At 47.3% G+C, this 16,081-nt stretch overlaps 3 protein-coding genes across 7 annotated transcripts; 2 read left to right on the plus strand and 1 right to left on the minus strand.

Annotated features, from left to right (window-relative positions):
* The first annotated feature begins 739 nt into the window (after positions 1–739).
* On the plus strand, positions 740–8,907 carry fer (fer (fps/fes related) tyrosine kinase). Of its 3 annotated transcripts, none has more exons than XM_053874029.1 (20): positions 740–1,275; positions 2,098–2,214; positions 3,021–3,152; positions 3,230–3,403; positions 3,465–3,564; positions 3,640–3,823; positions 4,079–4,216; positions 4,279–4,398; positions 4,475–4,597; positions 4,675–4,873; positions 4,945–5,046; positions 6,401–6,604; positions 6,674–6,796; positions 7,071–7,127; positions 7,199–7,317; positions 7,383–7,477; positions 7,537–7,660; positions 8,102–8,256; positions 8,331–8,453; positions 8,526–8,907. In XM_053874029.1, the coding sequence occupies exons 2-20, from the start codon at positions 2,146–2,148 to the stop codon at positions 8,660–8,662; spliced, it is 2,478 nt and encodes an 825-aa protein (XP_053730004.1). In that variant the 5' UTR covers positions 740–1,275; positions 2,098–2,145; the 3' UTR covers positions 8,663–8,907. The 3 variants fall into 3 exon arrangements, with proteins under 3 accessions (XP_053730004.1, XP_053730003.1, XP_053730002.1); XM_053874028.1 differs by having other exon boundaries at positions 2,101–2,214; positions 6,398–6,604; XM_053874027.1 differs by having other exon boundaries at positions 741–1,275; positions 6,398–6,604.
* Positions 8,908–9,140: 233 nt separating this feature from the next.
* Positions 9,141–10,233, minus strand: cdc26 (cell division cycle 26 homolog). 2 transcript variants are annotated; one of them, XM_053874104.1, is made up of 3 exons: positions 9,992–10,233; positions 9,447–9,538; positions 9,141–9,381 (listed from the first exon to the last, which is right to left on the minus strand). In XM_053874104.1, exons 1-3 carry the CDS (start codon positions 10,131–10,133, stop codon positions 9,199–9,201), a joined length of 417 nt encoding a protein of 138 aa, XP_053730079.1. In that variant the 5' UTR covers positions 10,134–10,233; the 3' UTR covers positions 9,141–9,198. The 2 variants fall into 2 exon arrangements, with proteins under 2 accessions (XP_053730079.1, XP_053730080.1); XM_053874105.1 differs by lacking the exon at positions 9,992–10,233 and adding an exon at positions 9,605–9,985.
* prpf4 (PRP4 pre-mRNA processing factor 4 homolog (yeast)) lies at positions 9,599–15,859 on the plus strand. Of its 2 annotated transcripts, none has more exons than XM_053874052.1 (15): positions 9,599–9,747; positions 11,330–11,521; positions 12,157–12,343; positions 12,401–12,485; positions 12,582–12,661; positions 12,719–12,812; positions 12,896–12,990; positions 13,052–13,110; positions 13,168–13,291; positions 13,361–13,450; positions 13,565–13,687; positions 14,672–14,779; positions 14,846–14,964; positions 15,313–15,419; positions 15,485–15,859. In XM_053874052.1, the coding sequence occupies exons 1-15, from the start codon at positions 9,684–9,686 to the stop codon at positions 15,569–15,571; spliced, it is 1,614 nt and encodes a 537-aa protein (XP_053730027.1). In that variant the 5' UTR covers positions 9,599–9,683; the 3' UTR covers positions 15,572–15,859. The 2 variants fall into 2 exon arrangements, with proteins under 2 accessions (XP_053730027.1, XP_053730028.1); XM_053874053.1 differs by lacking the exon at positions 9,599–9,747 and adding an exon at positions 10,251–10,317 and having other exon boundaries at positions 15,485–15,856.
* The last annotated feature ends 222 nt before the right edge of the window (positions 15,860–16,081 follow it).

Here is a 16,081-nt window from a genome sequence, read left to right on the forward strand (position 1 = left end):
TGTCATTTAAATATGTTGATCACATTTGGAATTATTCAGCTAACAGACAGACAAAAACTCAACCTCCCTGGTGGAAATAATGATCAAGGTGAGGCCCTGCTGGGTCACCGCAAGACCACACGATAGACCAAGTATGAGAGGAGCGGGAGACAGGTGGAAAGAAGGTATCGGCACACAAGGTTGACAGCTACATATTGTTTATATTGGATACAAGAGCCGGATTCTGTACACTGTACCTTTGAACACAGTATGTAACAATTCAACACGTCAGCTGCTAAACTAGATTTTGGTATTAGATCACTGACTAACAACAAAGAAATACTCACCTGAAATCGTGTCAGAGAAACGAGACATTTGTCTCTTCGGTCTCTGCTGGTTCCACACAATGGCAATCAACTGAAACTTAAAAGAATGCTGGTGTCAGAGAGCTGAGGCTCACTCAACTGCTCGGACCAGTCTGACCAGCAGACACTCCCTGCTCTCCATTCACCACATCACTGCCTACTTGTTTACAATCCTTGTTAACTATCAGAACATTGAAAGAACTATAGGAACACGCTTCCGCCAAGCGGCTCATTTATACCCACAAGGTGATTTTTGCACAATATAACTGTTGGGCATTCATTTCACCAACATAATTTGACACCTTGCTGGCATTTGACATTCCTTTGATCGTTTATTTGTGGCTTGTGCTCTTATTTATATCATAGACTGACAGCATCTGTCATCACAGAATTCCATTTGCGAGTGGATTCTGAATAAGCCGTGAACTCAACTGGACAGCAGGCGGCAGTAGCTTTCCTGAATTCGCTGACAAAAGCAGGAGCGATGAGAAATCAGAAAGGAATTCAAGAGTAGCGGATCGAGATGGTTATCTGGACCAACGCCAAAAGCAAATAATTCGTTCAACATTTCCTGATAAGTGATAATCCATCCGTTATTTTTGCCAACAGGTAACAGCGACACCAGTGGAGGTGACAACCGTTATCATTATGAGTGGGATCTTAAGCGACGTCAGAAGAGGGAAAAGTGGAAGCAAGTGCGTGTTTATCGCGGAGAACTTTGCTGTCATCAAGCAAGAAACCCGGCGGACAAAGCGAGTGAACCAGCGTCAGGACAATAAAACGACCCGCCCCGTTTCGCCCTCCTTTCCGTTTCCCGCGGAAGCCCCTCCCTGTTAGCAGTTAGCCGTTAGCTGCTGGGCGGACGAGACTGGAGAAAGTGGGGAAAAGTCATCACGATGACCGCCGCCGCGGAGGACGCCAAGACGCTTCGGTGAGTGGACAGTGCGTGCGTGTCCCTGCAACTACCGCTTGGTGGTGTGTTGATGTATCTGACCGTGGAGCGCTCTCTCGCTGCTCCGCCTGCCACTTCATCGACTGCAAATGTTTGCCAACCGCCGCTATCTCATCTTGATTAGAGTCCGGGGCGTGTTGCCTCCTCGGCGTCAGAGTCTGCTTGAGTGGCCCGGGAGCCGTGTGAGCTCAGCTTATGCCCACTAGCGTTTGATTCGCGTGTTATGGGTCTTCGTGTCAGCTCGGGTCACACCTCGGTGTTGGTCAACAAATCATTCCTCTGGGTGTTGGTGTGGCCACGTGACTGCTCTTACCGGAGTTCAGATCCCTCTGGGGCTTCAGTGGAAACAGAGGAACCTGATCGACCGTCCAACTGGGGATTTGGGGTGTTGGGAGTGGGTGGGTCCGAGCGTCAACCCACCCACAGGGCTGAGGTCTGCACCTGAGCAGTGGGACAAACTAAGATGTTGTCTCTGATGTCACAAGCAAGCGCAAGTTGCTTCAGGTCAGTGGACTTGGCTGGTGCCACAGTCGGGAGACTCACTACAGTTGCATCGGTGATACAGCACTGCAGCCACTCACAGGTGCTGAGGCAGAATGCAGACACATTTACACTTGAAGATATTTGTGTGGTCCAGTCTGAGAAATGACCCGCTACCAGGTTAAAAGGAGAAGTGCTCTGGCATCTGACCATGGGTTCTGTTGAGCCCGGACTGTGGTCGTTCGGCAGTGGACGCGATCATTGAGGAATTGATTTCTCATGCCGCCTCGCATCTCACCAGACACAAATCTGTCTCCCCAGAAGACCATGAAATCCTTCCTGGCTCGTCTTTAGATTCTCTGATCCAGGATGGGGTTCGGTCGGGATCTGAAGAACTCCCACGAGGGTTTATTGAAACTGCAGGACTGGGAGCTAAAGGTGGGTGTCCCTTGCTGTCTCATGTCTTTCAGACAAATTCACGCAAATGATGCATGTGTCGTTCATGTAACGACACACTTTTATTTTGCGTTCATTAGTTTAGGAATTTACTCTTTCCGATTCTGTGAGCCCACATGTGGTCTGAATCACACTCTCATCTTTGGGTGAAGTCTAGCCGACTTCGGCTCCTCCCATTTCTTCTCTGTTGGTTCACCAAACCAAGTGAGATTATCAGCAAGAGGTTGCAAAAATGTTAGAGCTGGCATTTCCAGAACGTCTCCAACACTCGATATGCAGGAAACAAAACACAGCAGGGCAGCCAATGACACGCTGTCTTTGCACATGACGTCAATACAACGGGCACTTCATAGTGGAGGGCACTCAAAACCAAGTGCTAGTAATGTTAAGTGCTAGTGTTAGGGTGAGAAATGGGACACAACCTTAATATGCTCAGTAGGACGTCTGCTCCTCAGATGGACCAGGATCAGGGATGCTCACAAACTGTGCCACCACACACACACAAACATACATGTATCTCTCATCCTTAACCTAACCATCCAAAACACATGGCTAACCTTACCCAGGACTCTGAACCAAACTTAACTCAGCTTTAATGACCCAGTTATTTTGACGTTTTCACTGTCAAAACTGGCCAAAATGTCCTCATAATATCAGTGTCTTGTCAAAGATTGGTCCACACACAAGAATATTAATACATATACACTCACTCATACTCCTGCAGCGGAGCGAAGAATTCGTTTTTCTTCAAGAGAGAAGATTTGGTCCTAACTTCTGTCTGTGTTCAGCTATTGGAGACAATGAAGCGGTTCATGACCCTGCGGGTGAAGAGTGATAAGGAGTACTCGTCTCTCTTGCTCAGCATGACGCAGCAGATGGAGAAACACGAAGCTGCCGATTATGCCAGCACTGTCAGCAAGGTGAGTGCTTCTGGACAAAGAGGGTCTGCCTCTGCTTTGGGTACAGGGCTCTCACCACACACATGGTTTTGCATCAGTCCTGGTCACAGATGGTCAGACAGACAGAAGTCCTCGGCCGAGTCATGAGAAGTCACGCCGACAATCTGAACTCTGGTCCCCTGCATCGCTTAGCCACGCTGATCCGTGACAAGCAGCAAGTAAAGAAGACCTACCAGAGTCTTCATCAACAGCTGGAGAGCCACACACATAAGGTATGTCAGTGTAGGCTCTGATGCATGTGGAGGACTCACTGCTGACCCGCTGTGTGTACAGGTGACTCGCAGTGACATTGACAAGCTCAAGTCCACGTACCGGCAGCTGAGTCGAGACGCTGTCACCGCCAAGGAGAAATATCGTGATGCGCTGACAAAAGGTTGTGTGTCTTTTTTGTGGCGTTTTTTTTTCGCGGTGATATAACATCTTAAATGGGCTGTTGACTTGTTCACAGGACGGGAGGCGGAGCGTGCGCATGAGCGCTATGACAAAGCCACTGCAAAGCTTCACAATCTCCACAACCAGTATGTTGTTGCTGTGTGTGGGGCCCGAAGCCAGCAGGACCAGTACCAGCGGTATACAGCCCCTGCCTTGCTCGACGGCCTCCAGAGGATGCAGGAAGACATGACTCTGGCACTGTGAGATCTCTGTGTGTTTGTGTTTGTGTGTGTGTGTGTGTGTGCGACTGCTCACCTGCTCTACACCCACATGTGAGTGAGTTAATATCTTGGAGCAGATAAAAGAACAGTTCTTGCAATTTCTGCCCCATTTCTGTATTTTCTTTTCTCCAAGCTGGACTACGCTTTCATTCACTGAAATGTTGTCTTTGTGCCTTCAGTGTGTGTACCGTGTACGTACCCGGGTGTTGTAATGTGTGGTGCCTGTATGTCTAGGAGGACTATCCTTGAAGAGTACTGTGAGATCAGCAGCCTCCTGACAGAGGACATCCTCAAAGTTCATCAGGAGATTTCGGCAGCAGTCCAGCAGATCGACCCTCTCGCTGAGTACCAGCACTTCATCGAGGCCTTCAGGTCAGGATCCATGAGTGTACCTGCGTGTCCGGTCCATGTGATCACCTTGTCCACCTTCACAGGTCTCCAGAGTTGCCAGAAGCCTCGGTGGAGTTTGATGCGTCTCTCCTGGAGGACACAGAGAATTTACCAGCAAATGAGATTCTGTGGAACACACTGACGGCTGACAGCCTGCAGGCCATGTGAGGAACTGCAGTTTGTTTGCTCAGGCGACAGAATCATCAAGTATATCCCATATATGTTGAATTTCTGCTGCAGGTTGTCAGCAGCAACAGAAGAGCTGGCTCTCACCCAGCAGAATTTACATACCAAGGAAGCACTGGCCAATGAACTAGATGCCAAGATCCAGATGAGTCAGCTAAACACTGACAGGAAGAGCGAGTGAGTGCTCATGACGGTCTCTGGACTTCAGCCGTGGTACTGTGTCTCAGCTTTGTTTCTGCTTCTTTGTCCCTCAGCTGTGTGCTGCTGCTCAGTCAAAAACTATCTCTCCTGGAACTCCGCCAAACTGTCCACTCACTACGTAGCTCCGAGGCTCGTCTGGCATCCCAGAAGTCATTGTTGGACACTAAGCTAGCTGCTGCTGCGTCTCCGCCTCCTCCGCCGCCGCCACCCACACTTCCATATGAGGACGACGCCCGATCTGTGGGCTCTACGGTAACAGCAAGGGCATGGCATTGAACCACTCTCAAGATTCTGGTGGCTCAGCTGTCCCTGTTATCTTCCAGGATAAGTCCAGAGAGAAGGGCTCCCGTTTTGACACGCTGCGTCACTCTTTGGCCGGGATGATTCGCTCCCCCAAAAGTGTCCTGGGCTCATCATCGTCCTCAGTGAGACATCTTACTCCCTCCCACAGTGTTTATATGTGCATGTGAGAAATGAATGTCTTGCTGTGTCAGTCACATGAGTTTGGCTGCGTCCCTCCCTTAACCTTTGATTTTCCCTAGAATTTTGTGTGTTCACGTTTAGGAGTAGTGTGTCCCATTACTTCAGAGCAACGCGTTTCAACCAGAGATAGAGATGGGCAATGTGATGACATTAAATCATGACAGTTAGAAGGTGTGGACGAGCTACCAATGTGAGGAGATCACATGGATAAGCTGACATTCCTTCTATGCACCATACTGTAGAGCTACAGTGTATTGATGCGCAGCGCTGCTGTGGTGCGCTGCACTCCTCTTCCCACACACTCACAGCAAAGAAGCCTGTCACATGTGCAACTTCCAGCTGTTTTTAAGCCTGATGCGCCTCTAATTCAACCATTTCACCACAGAACCATGGAGGGATCCTTGTCGGACACGCAAGTTCGCTTTGTGGTTTAGAAGTTGGCGCAAAATTAAATGCACAACAAAATAAATGTGCTCCAAAATGTGAAAGAGGGAAATAATTGTAATTGTTATGTTTTCACATATTTTGCCATATTGGACTTTCTGGACACTTTTAGGCAAAATTCTGTCTGCGAATAGCCTGGCAAAATAACAACAGAGTGTCAGTAGCTTCAGTTTTTCACAAATGAATGGGGTTTTCGATAGGATTTGGCCTTTAGTGGTATGCCCCAGGCTTTTTTCAATGAACCAAATGTGCCATGGCTTGAGAAAGGTTGAAAAACACTGCTTTAGACAGCATCATCCCTCAAAATGTAGTGAGGTTGCATACAGACTTGGAACAAAGTGGATTATGAGATTGCCCTAAGTGACAGGTTTGTTTGGTAGTTTCACTAATTTTAATGTTAACACGCCATCTACTGAGGTGAACATATCATCAACACATTTAAACACGTCAACATACATGAAGCAGGGCTGTGAGACAAAAGCAAACAGCGAAAAGATCTTCTGTTCTCTGCATTTCTTCTCTGCTCATTTGTCAGCTGAACGTTGACAGACTCGTCGTTCGCTGGTAGACTTGCATTAGCGTGTGACATATGTGCATCTTCATTGTGCTTATTTGTATTTAGTGGTGTCCCATTTTCATTGGGAAGATATACCCTTGGTGAGGGGACCTTACCAAGTACAAAATTTCAGGGGCATAAATGGGACTGGGACTTATGGAATGAGACACATGGGGAGGTGAGGAATCAGTCAATGTGTGAGACACCAGGGTTGACACCTGAGACACAGTGTTGTGGGGTGGAATGGACACTAAGGGATAAATTGTTGTGGTTCTCAACTCTGTCTCCTGCAGCAGTTCTTTGATGTGATACCATCATCAGAGCGCCCTCTAGCTGAACAGGAATGGTACCACGGTGCAATTCCCCGCACCGAAGCACAGGAGTTACTGCGGCAACAAGGGGACTTCTTAGTAAGGGAGAGCCACGGAAAGCCAGGCGAGTACGTCCTGTCTGTGTTCTCCGACGATCAGCGGCGCCACTTCATCATTCAGTTTGCAGACGTAAGTCACCACATTAGCTCACTGTCGTGGGGACAGGTGGGGCAAACTGACCACTTTGTCCCATTGCAGAGTCAGTACCGGTTCGAAGGGACAGGCTTTAGCACCATTCCACAGCTGATCGAGCATCACTTTTCCACCAAACAAGTCATCACCAAGAAGTCCGGAGTTGTACTGCTCAACCCAGTCATCAAGGTAACAGCTGTCATCTCTCTACATCTCAGTTTGTGCTAAGGTATAAGCATAAAGTTATCCTTAAGTGCGATGATAACAATGATCAATATAATTGTTTTTTTCTGTGTTTCGGTGTTCAGTCTAAGTTACGGTTGTCCGTTTCAGCCAATAATTTTCATCTGTGCTGATGTTTGAAGCCTAATGTTTGCAGTTCAACTTCTTTAACCGGTGTGCTCGAGCTTCTTGAATCCAGTCAAACACAATTCCTTCTGTGAGTCTCAGTTCTTCTGTGCAGGACAAAAAGTGGATCCTGAACCACGAGGATGTGGCTCTGGGCGAGCTGCTGGGAAAGGTGCGCTCACTTCCTGTACCTCAGGCAAGATTCACGTGTGACAGGTTCTATAGTGAGTGTCTGTTTCTCAGGGTAACTTTGGCGAGGTGTTCAAAGGGACGCTGCTGAGGGACAAGACTCCCGTCGCAGTGAAGACGTGTAAAGAAGACTTGCCACCAGAGCTGAAAATCCGCTTCCTGTCTGAGGCGCGGTAAGTGACAAGTCTCGTGCGTCCCGACTAAACAGTTGTGATCATATGACTGCTGATGTTTCCAGGATCCTGAAGCAGTACGACCATCCCAACATTGTAAAACTCATCGGTGTGTGTACACAAAGACAGCCCATCTACATTGTCATGGAGCTTGTTCCTGGTAGGTGGCGCCTGCTTCTGCTTGGGTGGCTTTTGCCAAGGTGACAGAATATCTTCCAGGGGGAGACTTCCTGTCCTTCTTGAGGAAGAAGAAGGATGACCTGAAGCTGAAGCAACTTGTTCGCTTCTCTGTGGATGCTGCTGCCGGAATGGCGTACCTGGAGAGTAAAAACTGCATCCACAGGTATTTTTTTTTTTTGTCAAGTCCAGACTTGAATTTTGTAGGGTCACCAGATATCCTGCAGGACATATACCTCTTTTGCTCCTCTGTTTCTGACCTTTTAAGTCATTAATTATTGTGAAGAATTATCTGATAAATAAAACATGAAATTAAATCAAACAATCCAGAGAAACTCCAGAAGTTTAAACATGGCCCAACAGTACTGCACATACAACAGAGATTTGGCACTCAAGTTACTTTGCATCAGTGACTTAAGAGTTGACTTGGACTCTACTCGGATTAGTGATATGCTTTCCATGCTGAACTCCTGCCTGCCAGACACCGTTCTCCTACAGCATATATATATATATATATATATATATATATATATATATATATATATATATATATATATGCCACATCTCTGTGTGGAAAGTCCTAACCTGTGAACTCTCTGTCTGTCAGGGACCTGGCTGCACGGAACTGCTTGGTCGCTGACTCAAACGTGCTTAAGATCAGCGACTTTGGGATGAGTCGACAGGAAGATGATGGTGTCTATTCTTCTTCTGGACTCAAACAGATTCCTATCAAGTGGACTGCCCCAGAGGCGCTGAACTATGGTACTAGAAGTCATCAAAACTACCTCCCACCTGTCCATGTCCCCTGTTGAGTCACCTCTGATTGGCTGTTTCAGGTCGCTATAGTTCAGAGAGCGACGTGTGGAGTTACGGGATTCTCCTGTGGGAGACTTTCAGCTTGGGGGTGTGTCCATACCCCGGGATGACCAATCAGCAGGCACGAGAGCAGGTGGAGAAAGGTGAATTGACCCATCCCGTTGGAGAAGGAACAGTCTTTCCATGGACGCTAATGCAATCTCCTTGGTTGCTAGGCTACCGGATGTCCTGCCCACAACGCTGCCCAGAGGACGTGTATAAGGTGATGCAACACTGCTGGCAGTATAACCCCGAGGACCGGCCCAAGTTCTCTGAGCTGCAGCGGGAGCTCGCCACGATCAAAAAGAAGTGACATCACTCTGCAGGTGTCAGGTGATCCATTCCAGGTGCTAACTGGTGATGAAAACGTATAAACATTTGTGTGTATTTATTTTTTATTCTCTACAAACTGACATGTATTACTACAGCCGAGCCCACCAGCACGTCAGAGCGCCATCTGCTGATTGTAAATAAACCTTTGTTTATGCTGCTTTCACACTAAATCTTTTGACATTTTGGAATATATATTATATAAACGACTGAAATTTGAAATTAAATTTTAACATTTGAAACTTTTGTGACGACTGTTCCTTCAATTGGACGACCGTGTATCTGCATGAGTGCCAGTGCAGGTTCTGCCATGCAGTTCTGTGTTGGACCCGCACCAAGAGCTCTGCTGGCTGGGAACTCAAACTTAAATTGGACTTGTTCGCTTACATTGCAGCAAGAATGGGACGTGCCTGTGACTTCTGCAGGTTTACAGGTGAGCAAGAAAATCAGCTGGATGTTGGTGCATGTGTCCGCTGCTGAACTTTTATTAGGAAAGACTGACATGGTTAGCAAACACAATCAAAACTGTAAGCTCCCAAACAGCGTGGGCAGCGTGGACGGTTTAGGCTGAGGTTTGTAGCCGATCCGCTCGTTCACCAACTCTGTCTTAGACACCGCTGATGTGGAAGTCCCAGGCTGAATGACATCAACAGTGATGACTGAAGCTCCCGACTCTGTCTCTTCAGACTGCCGCCGTCGAGCCTGGAGACAGGACAAGGGTTGGACAGGAAATGGGCCACAGGACGGATCAGTGGTTAAAGTTAAACCTCCAGTTCTTTCTTGACGCTCTCGAACTCTTCGATGTCGTCAATCTTAAGTTCCAGACGAGTCGGTTTACGTCTCAACATCTTTTGTGCGTCTTCAGAAGGAATGGGAAAGCGTGTGAGAATTCGTGAAAGCTTCAACAAAAACGTTGTTACATTACCTTTAATGCTTTTATTTCAACTGTACTAAGGTTAACTTAAACCCGATGAGCAACCCTGAACCTCTTTAGTCCTCGTTTGATGCTTCACTTGGAGGCACACAATCTCGTGCTCATTTCTATACTGCCGGTATCTACTCCGTGTGGTAAGTCGAATTCCTGCTTCCATGGATTCTGGCAAGTACTCGATACGCTCTTATAAAAACCTATCCGCTTGCATACAATTCTATTTCGCTTATCAGATGATGGTCCATCTCAGCTCTCCGGTCAGTTATTAGTTATGTACCGACAACCGAAGCTTCGGAAATGCACTCTAACGACTCTGTTGAAACAAAACACAGGCAGTGGAGGACAAACTGGAGAAGTTAGATTGAAGAAGTTACCACCAACCTCGTCGCCACAGCTTTGCTTTTCCTCTGTGAAACGGCGCGGTTGGGCGAAGCATGTGTACTTCATTAGCGCCCCCTGCTGTTCTGGTGCGGGAGATTCTTGAGTCTTTCGAAACAACAAAAATAACGTGGCCAAAATGCATTGATCACTCGCAAACCACCCTGGAGAGAACTTGATGTCAAATGTACAGACGTGACAGCAGTTGTTACCAGTTACTAGGCAGAAGCGGTGACCCGGAAGTGTACGTTCATATCCGGGTCGCCAGTTCCACACACACACACTTGGTTAGAAGTCGGGCCGTTTGTTCTGGTTCTTTTCTCTGGCCGGTGAGTCCCAATTTGCTTCTTATTAAACAGCTTCGTAATAGCTTTTATTATTTTTATTTTCCTGCTATGGAACCTGCGAATTGTGAAGCTTTTGTCATCATTTGAGTGCATCATGTTGATGTGTCGTACGGCCTCATCGGAGAACCTTCGTGTTCTCGTAAACGTCCTCGTTGCATACTGTATATTCTTTTGAACTTTAGGTAAACCTCAGTATCTTGATGGAAAGACAGCACGGACACTGCTGTGGGGGTTAAGCATCATTCTAATCGTGCCTGAAATATACGTCCTGCCTCAGACCCGGCTGTACATTCACGTGAAAGTTGGATGTAAACATGTCTTTGTCTTTCGGCAGTTCCCGCCCGTCTAGGATTTCCTCAGTTAGTCAGCCTCCATAGTAAACATGTTTCTCACTGTTTGAATTCTTTCAAGTTGAATGACATGAAAAACGAGCCAACTTACTCTCAACGCAGTGTCATGTATTTCCTGCCCACGGCAAGACCTTTCCCAGCCAGGGCGCAGTGTTGAGGCTGAATATGAGCATCGATTTGTCACTCTAAAACTTGTGAATGATTACGAATGTGAACTACTTTATACTGACATCTGAAACACCACTCAAGTTATGAACTGCAACTTCTTTGATTTTATTGAAACGTAAGGCTTTTGAAGGCATAAGTAAATATGGCAAAAATACTGAAATAATTAAACAAATAAAACAAAAATACTATTCTATGCACATTGTTTGACCCATCATAACGTTAAAAACACATCAGAGCATGTCACGCTAAGAAAAATTGAGTTCTTGGATAGAAAATCCAATATCCATCCATAGTTTCAGCCGAAAAAAACGTAAGGCTTTGGACTGGCAGAGTGATCAAGTCCAAAGTGACCAGCTGACCAGTGAACTCTCCGAAGGATAGCGTGGGGCCAGCTCAGTCTAGAGTCAAGTCTTCCATGTGTAATTCTTGTGTGAGTTTTGCCCTGATCCCAGACTTCTGTCTTTCTGTACTCGCAGGTCTACGTTCTGATCCAAATATGTCTGACGAGGAGGGGGCGCCATCGCTCCCTAAAAAAGCTCGAGTTTTCTATGGCAGTTTGGAAGAGAAGGAGCGCGAGCGTCTCAAGCTGGAGTCGGGAGGTGGTGGTGTTCCCAGCAGTGAAGCCGTGAAGGCGGGAATCGAGGCGGGAAACATCAACATCTCTTCAGGTGGGTCACATGCTCTGGTTGTGTTTCACAGATCTGAGACATCGCTTTCCTCATGACCAGGGCAAACAATGGAATTTGAAATGAGGGGCGGGGTTTGGTCCTAAATATTGTGAAGCGTAACCTTTTGATTAAAAACCTGCCAAAATCAATTCTTTTAAAAAGTCCGCCGCTTAGCAATTACACATGACGTGTTGTCACCCTGCAGCGCATTCTGGAACGCACGCATATATGTAAGTTTATCACTGAGACAGCTGGACCACAGCTTTACAAAGAGACTAGAAGAATGGTCGCCAATAAAGGCACTTTCCTCAGTGTTTAAAAAGCTGTATGTTCAACTGAACTGTTTTTTGTTTTTCTTTTTTGAGGCACTTTTATTTTGTTATTCGAGCAACATGCAGTGTTTTTATGTAATAGTTACAACCATTTTATCTAATCTTGAATAAATATTTAAAACGTAATGAACATGAAAAAGACACTTCAGTGCAGATGATGATGATGATCATGATGTAATAAATGTTTAAAATGGTTAAAAAATTGTGACATTTTAAAGATTCACACACCTAGAAGTCTGCAAACATGTATTCTAAAGATAGACGTGGAGTGTCAGTTAAACCTCAGGCCACGACCTGTTACAGGTGAGACTCTAGAAATCGAGGAGCGTGTCAGCGAGCGGCAGCAGGAGGCCCTGGCTGAATTTGAGCGGCGGCGGCGTGCACGACAGATTACTGTCTCCACTGATGACGTTGAAGTCAAAGGGGGCCTTCGGGCGCTCGGCGAGCCCATCACATTGTTTGGTGAAGGTCCAGCTGACCGAAGAGAGAGGTGAGTTGAGAAAAGTGGTACAGTGACATCAAAGACAAGTGTGTGACTCACCCGCAGGCTGCGAAATATCCTGACGCTGGTGGGACCCGACGCCCTGAAGAAGTCCAGGAAGGATGAGAAGGTCAAAAAGTCACCAGACGAGGTTTGTGTCTCAAAACCAGCATGTTGAATTTCCCCACGGTGGGACTGATAAAGGCCGTCTACTCTCATGACATCAATTGTCCTGCTGGTGTTACAGTACCTGCAGACCTGGTACCATGAAGGTTCTGCCTCCCTGCGTGATGCTCGCTTTTGGTTGGCCCGTTACTCTCTGCCCAGGTAAGCGGTCAGGTGTGTGCTGTAAGCCTACTTGTAGCTGACTTTCTTGTCCCCCAGAGCCATGAAGCGACTGGACGCTGCTCGTGCGGTGAAGGAAATCACAGACTCCTCCCGAACCGTTCGTCAGCAGGAGTTGCACAAGAACCTGAGAGTGAGGGCCGCCTGTTGGACAGCTTCACTTGAAGATCATTTTTGTGCTTTAAAACTGTTGTAAATTTTACCTAAATTCCACAGAATCTTAACAACTTCTGCAGTCAGATTGGGGACGATCGACCCATCAGTTTCTGCCACTTCAGCCCTGACTCCAGCATGCTGGTGACGGCCTCCTGGTATGATGTTCCACACGCCTCTGTTCCTGGCTGTGATGCTAACGTCCCTCTGTCCTCACAGGAGCGGCCTGTGTAAGCTCTGGTCTGTGCCGGACTGTAAGCTGATACGGACTCTGAGAGGTGGGCTGAGTTGGTGGCGGTTGTGTGTGACTCGGTCTGACCCAGTCTGACTTACAGGACACAACACTAACGTGGGCGCCGCCGTGTTCCGGCCACAGGCTGGAGTTTCGCTGGACAGTTCTGACGTCAGTTTGGCCTCCTGTGCTGCTGACGGAAGTGTCAAACTGTGGAACCTAAAGAGGTAAGTGTTTTGCGGGGAAGATGGGGAAGGGATGGTTCACACACGTTTATGTTGACATTGTTGCCATAGTGATGAGCCTGTGGCCGACATCGAGGGTCACAGCGAGAGAGTGGCGAGAGTGTGCTGGCATCCATCTGGAAGGTTCCTGGCCACAACCTGGTAGGTGTGCCACAGCCTGTAATCTATGAGTTGACTTCGTTCCAGATGGCAGAGCCACTGATCTTAGCTGGGCACCACTGTAGACAGCCCTGACTCAGCATCTGTGTGTTGCAGCTACGACCGCTCTTGGAGGTTGTGGGACCTACAGGTCCGGGAGGAGATCTTGCATCAAGAGGGCCACAGCAAACAAGTTCATGACATCCACTTCCACCCTGACGGAGCGCTGGCTGCCACCGGGTAAAGGCCTGATGTAGAGACTGTTACTGCTGCTTTGACACTTTAGGAACCATCCTCCCCACTGAGGTCATGTTCACACAGACACAAGAGTCTGGTGGCATTACAGAAGCGCTCAAACTCACACAACAAATCAGTGGCTCGCAGTGAGGTCCGTGGCTGGTGAAGCTCTGAGATTTTCAGGGTCTGAAATGTTCAGAATTTTGCATCAGCGTTCTTTACAACCTGTGAATCACAAAACACGCTGAAGTAATCGTTATGATAAAATACTCGTATAGTTAGGTGCAGGTCATAGTTTGCTGTCACTTTATTCTAGCACCTGCTGATGTCTAGATAAATTTCTACAACAGCACTGTACACTGTCATGGGGTGGGCACAGCTCATCATCCTGCCAGTCAACTCTCGTAGCTCAAGACACCTTCAGGCCCCACAAAAAAGGAAAAAATTGTTGTCTATATCTGGTATTTTGGTGGGCTGATCATACTGAGGGCAAAGTTAATGTACAAATACGAGAATTGTTAAATGTATGGCAACGCTAAGCAATAGTTCGACAACTGCACTGCCCCCTGCCATGAGGAAGTGGAACTGTGTGCCTCACTTGGCAGCTGTTGATGATCACGTGACTGCATTGGCTGTTTTTGAGCATTTAAAGGCGTGATATCGAGGGATATGTAGCAAAACGGTCAGCCGCCTCGGCTGGCTGGTGCCTCTCTGTTGTCTTTGACACGACCCATGCTTGGAGGGGATCAGAACAATATGCTCATGTGATCCAGTCAAATCTGGCCAAGTAAACCATGTCATCGTTCCTACACTGTGAAAGCTGCTACTGTTGTGCTTTTGGTTGTTAATGGCAAAATCATCACCGTGTCACAGTACAGCCAGACTCCTCAACTTCTCTGTTTGATGAAGTGCAGCCTGTGTCCTGTGACTTTAGTGGCACTACTGCCTCCATGTTGTTTCTGAGCATTCTCCGTCTTCTCATCTCAGGGGACTTGATGCGTTTGGGAGAGTGTGGGACCTTCGCACCGGGCGCTGCATCATTTTCCTGGAGGGTCATTTGAGAGAGATTTATAGTCTACATTTCTCTCCGAATGGGTAACCACTGCAGGAGAACTTGTCCATCAGAGAGGGCTCCCCTCACATCTTCATCTTTGGCTGCAGGTTCCACCTGGCGACAGGAAGTGGAGACAACACCTGCAAAGTGTGGGATCTTAGGAACAGGAAGTGTGTGTACACTGTTCCCGCTCATCAGAACTTGGTGTCCGCCGTCAGATTCCAACGTAACGTTCCATTTCATCTTTGATTCTGTCGTATTTGTTTTGTCTGCTAGTATCTCACCTCACTTCATGTGTGTGTGTGGCCATGTTTTGCCAAACTTGTGAGTACTAAGACTTGAAAAGCCATCTTCTTGTGAGGACATTTTGGCCTGTCCTCAGAAGGTTTAGAGAGGGTTAAAACCTCAGTAAAAGTAGTTGATGAAATAATGACTGGGTTTCAGCTTGGTTCAGAGTCCTGGTTAAGGTCAGCCATGTTTTTCGATGTTTAAGTTTAGGGTGAGAGGCTGGGGAAAGGGTTAAGAGACGTCCTCACGACAATAGCCAAAGATTTGTGTGTGTGTGTGTGTGTAGCCACAGACGGTCAATACCTGCTGACCGGAGCATATGACAGCACGGCTAAGGTTTGGACCCACCCAGGCTGGACGCCTCTAAAGACCCTCGCTGGACACGAAGGAAAGGTGATGATGATGATGATGATGATGGTGATGCCCTCTAGAGATTAACCAGCTGTGTCTGTCCCCAGGTCATGGGCATTGACATCTCACCTGACGGAAAGCTCATCGCCACCTGCTCTTACGACCGAACATTCAAGCTTTGGCTCTCAGAGTGACTCAGCGATGTGACAAGCTGTGATGTCACCACTTTCACTCTGTTGGTTCATTTTTACTAAAATAAACTTTTTTTAGACAAATGAAGAAATTGTTTTGTTCATCTGAACCCCGCCCCCAAATCTCTGAAGCAGACGATCAAGATCTTTTGAACGTCTCCCCAAATCACTCAGATTTACAGCATGAAGGACTCTCAAGGCTGCTGTTCTAAGCATGGTGATGTCACCAGCTGAACCCTTAAACAAGTCTTTCCCTCACCAAAATCTACGAATTTCCCTGACAGCAGGCCCAGTCCCTGCTCCAAAAAGCTTGGTGTCCTGTTTGACACTTCCATTTCATCAGATGGGAGTGTAAACCCTCCAAACCCTTGCAGAGGCAGAACATGCCCACTGGCACATCACTCATGGAATATGAACAAGAACCAGAGAATTGCCTGTCAGAAACAAATTGTTCCATGTACTTGTTCTCTTTGAAGTTTTAGATATGCTTCATTAAAGTTCTAGGACTGTAGA

Source organism: Synchiropus splendidus, chromosome 8 (genome assembly GCF_027744825.2).
Source record: "Synchiropus splendidus isolate RoL2022-P1 chromosome 8, RoL_Sspl_1.0, whole genome shotgun sequence".
Lineage (NCBI taxonomy): Eukaryota > Metazoa > Chordata > Actinopteri > Syngnathiformes > Callionymidae > Synchiropus > Synchiropus splendidus.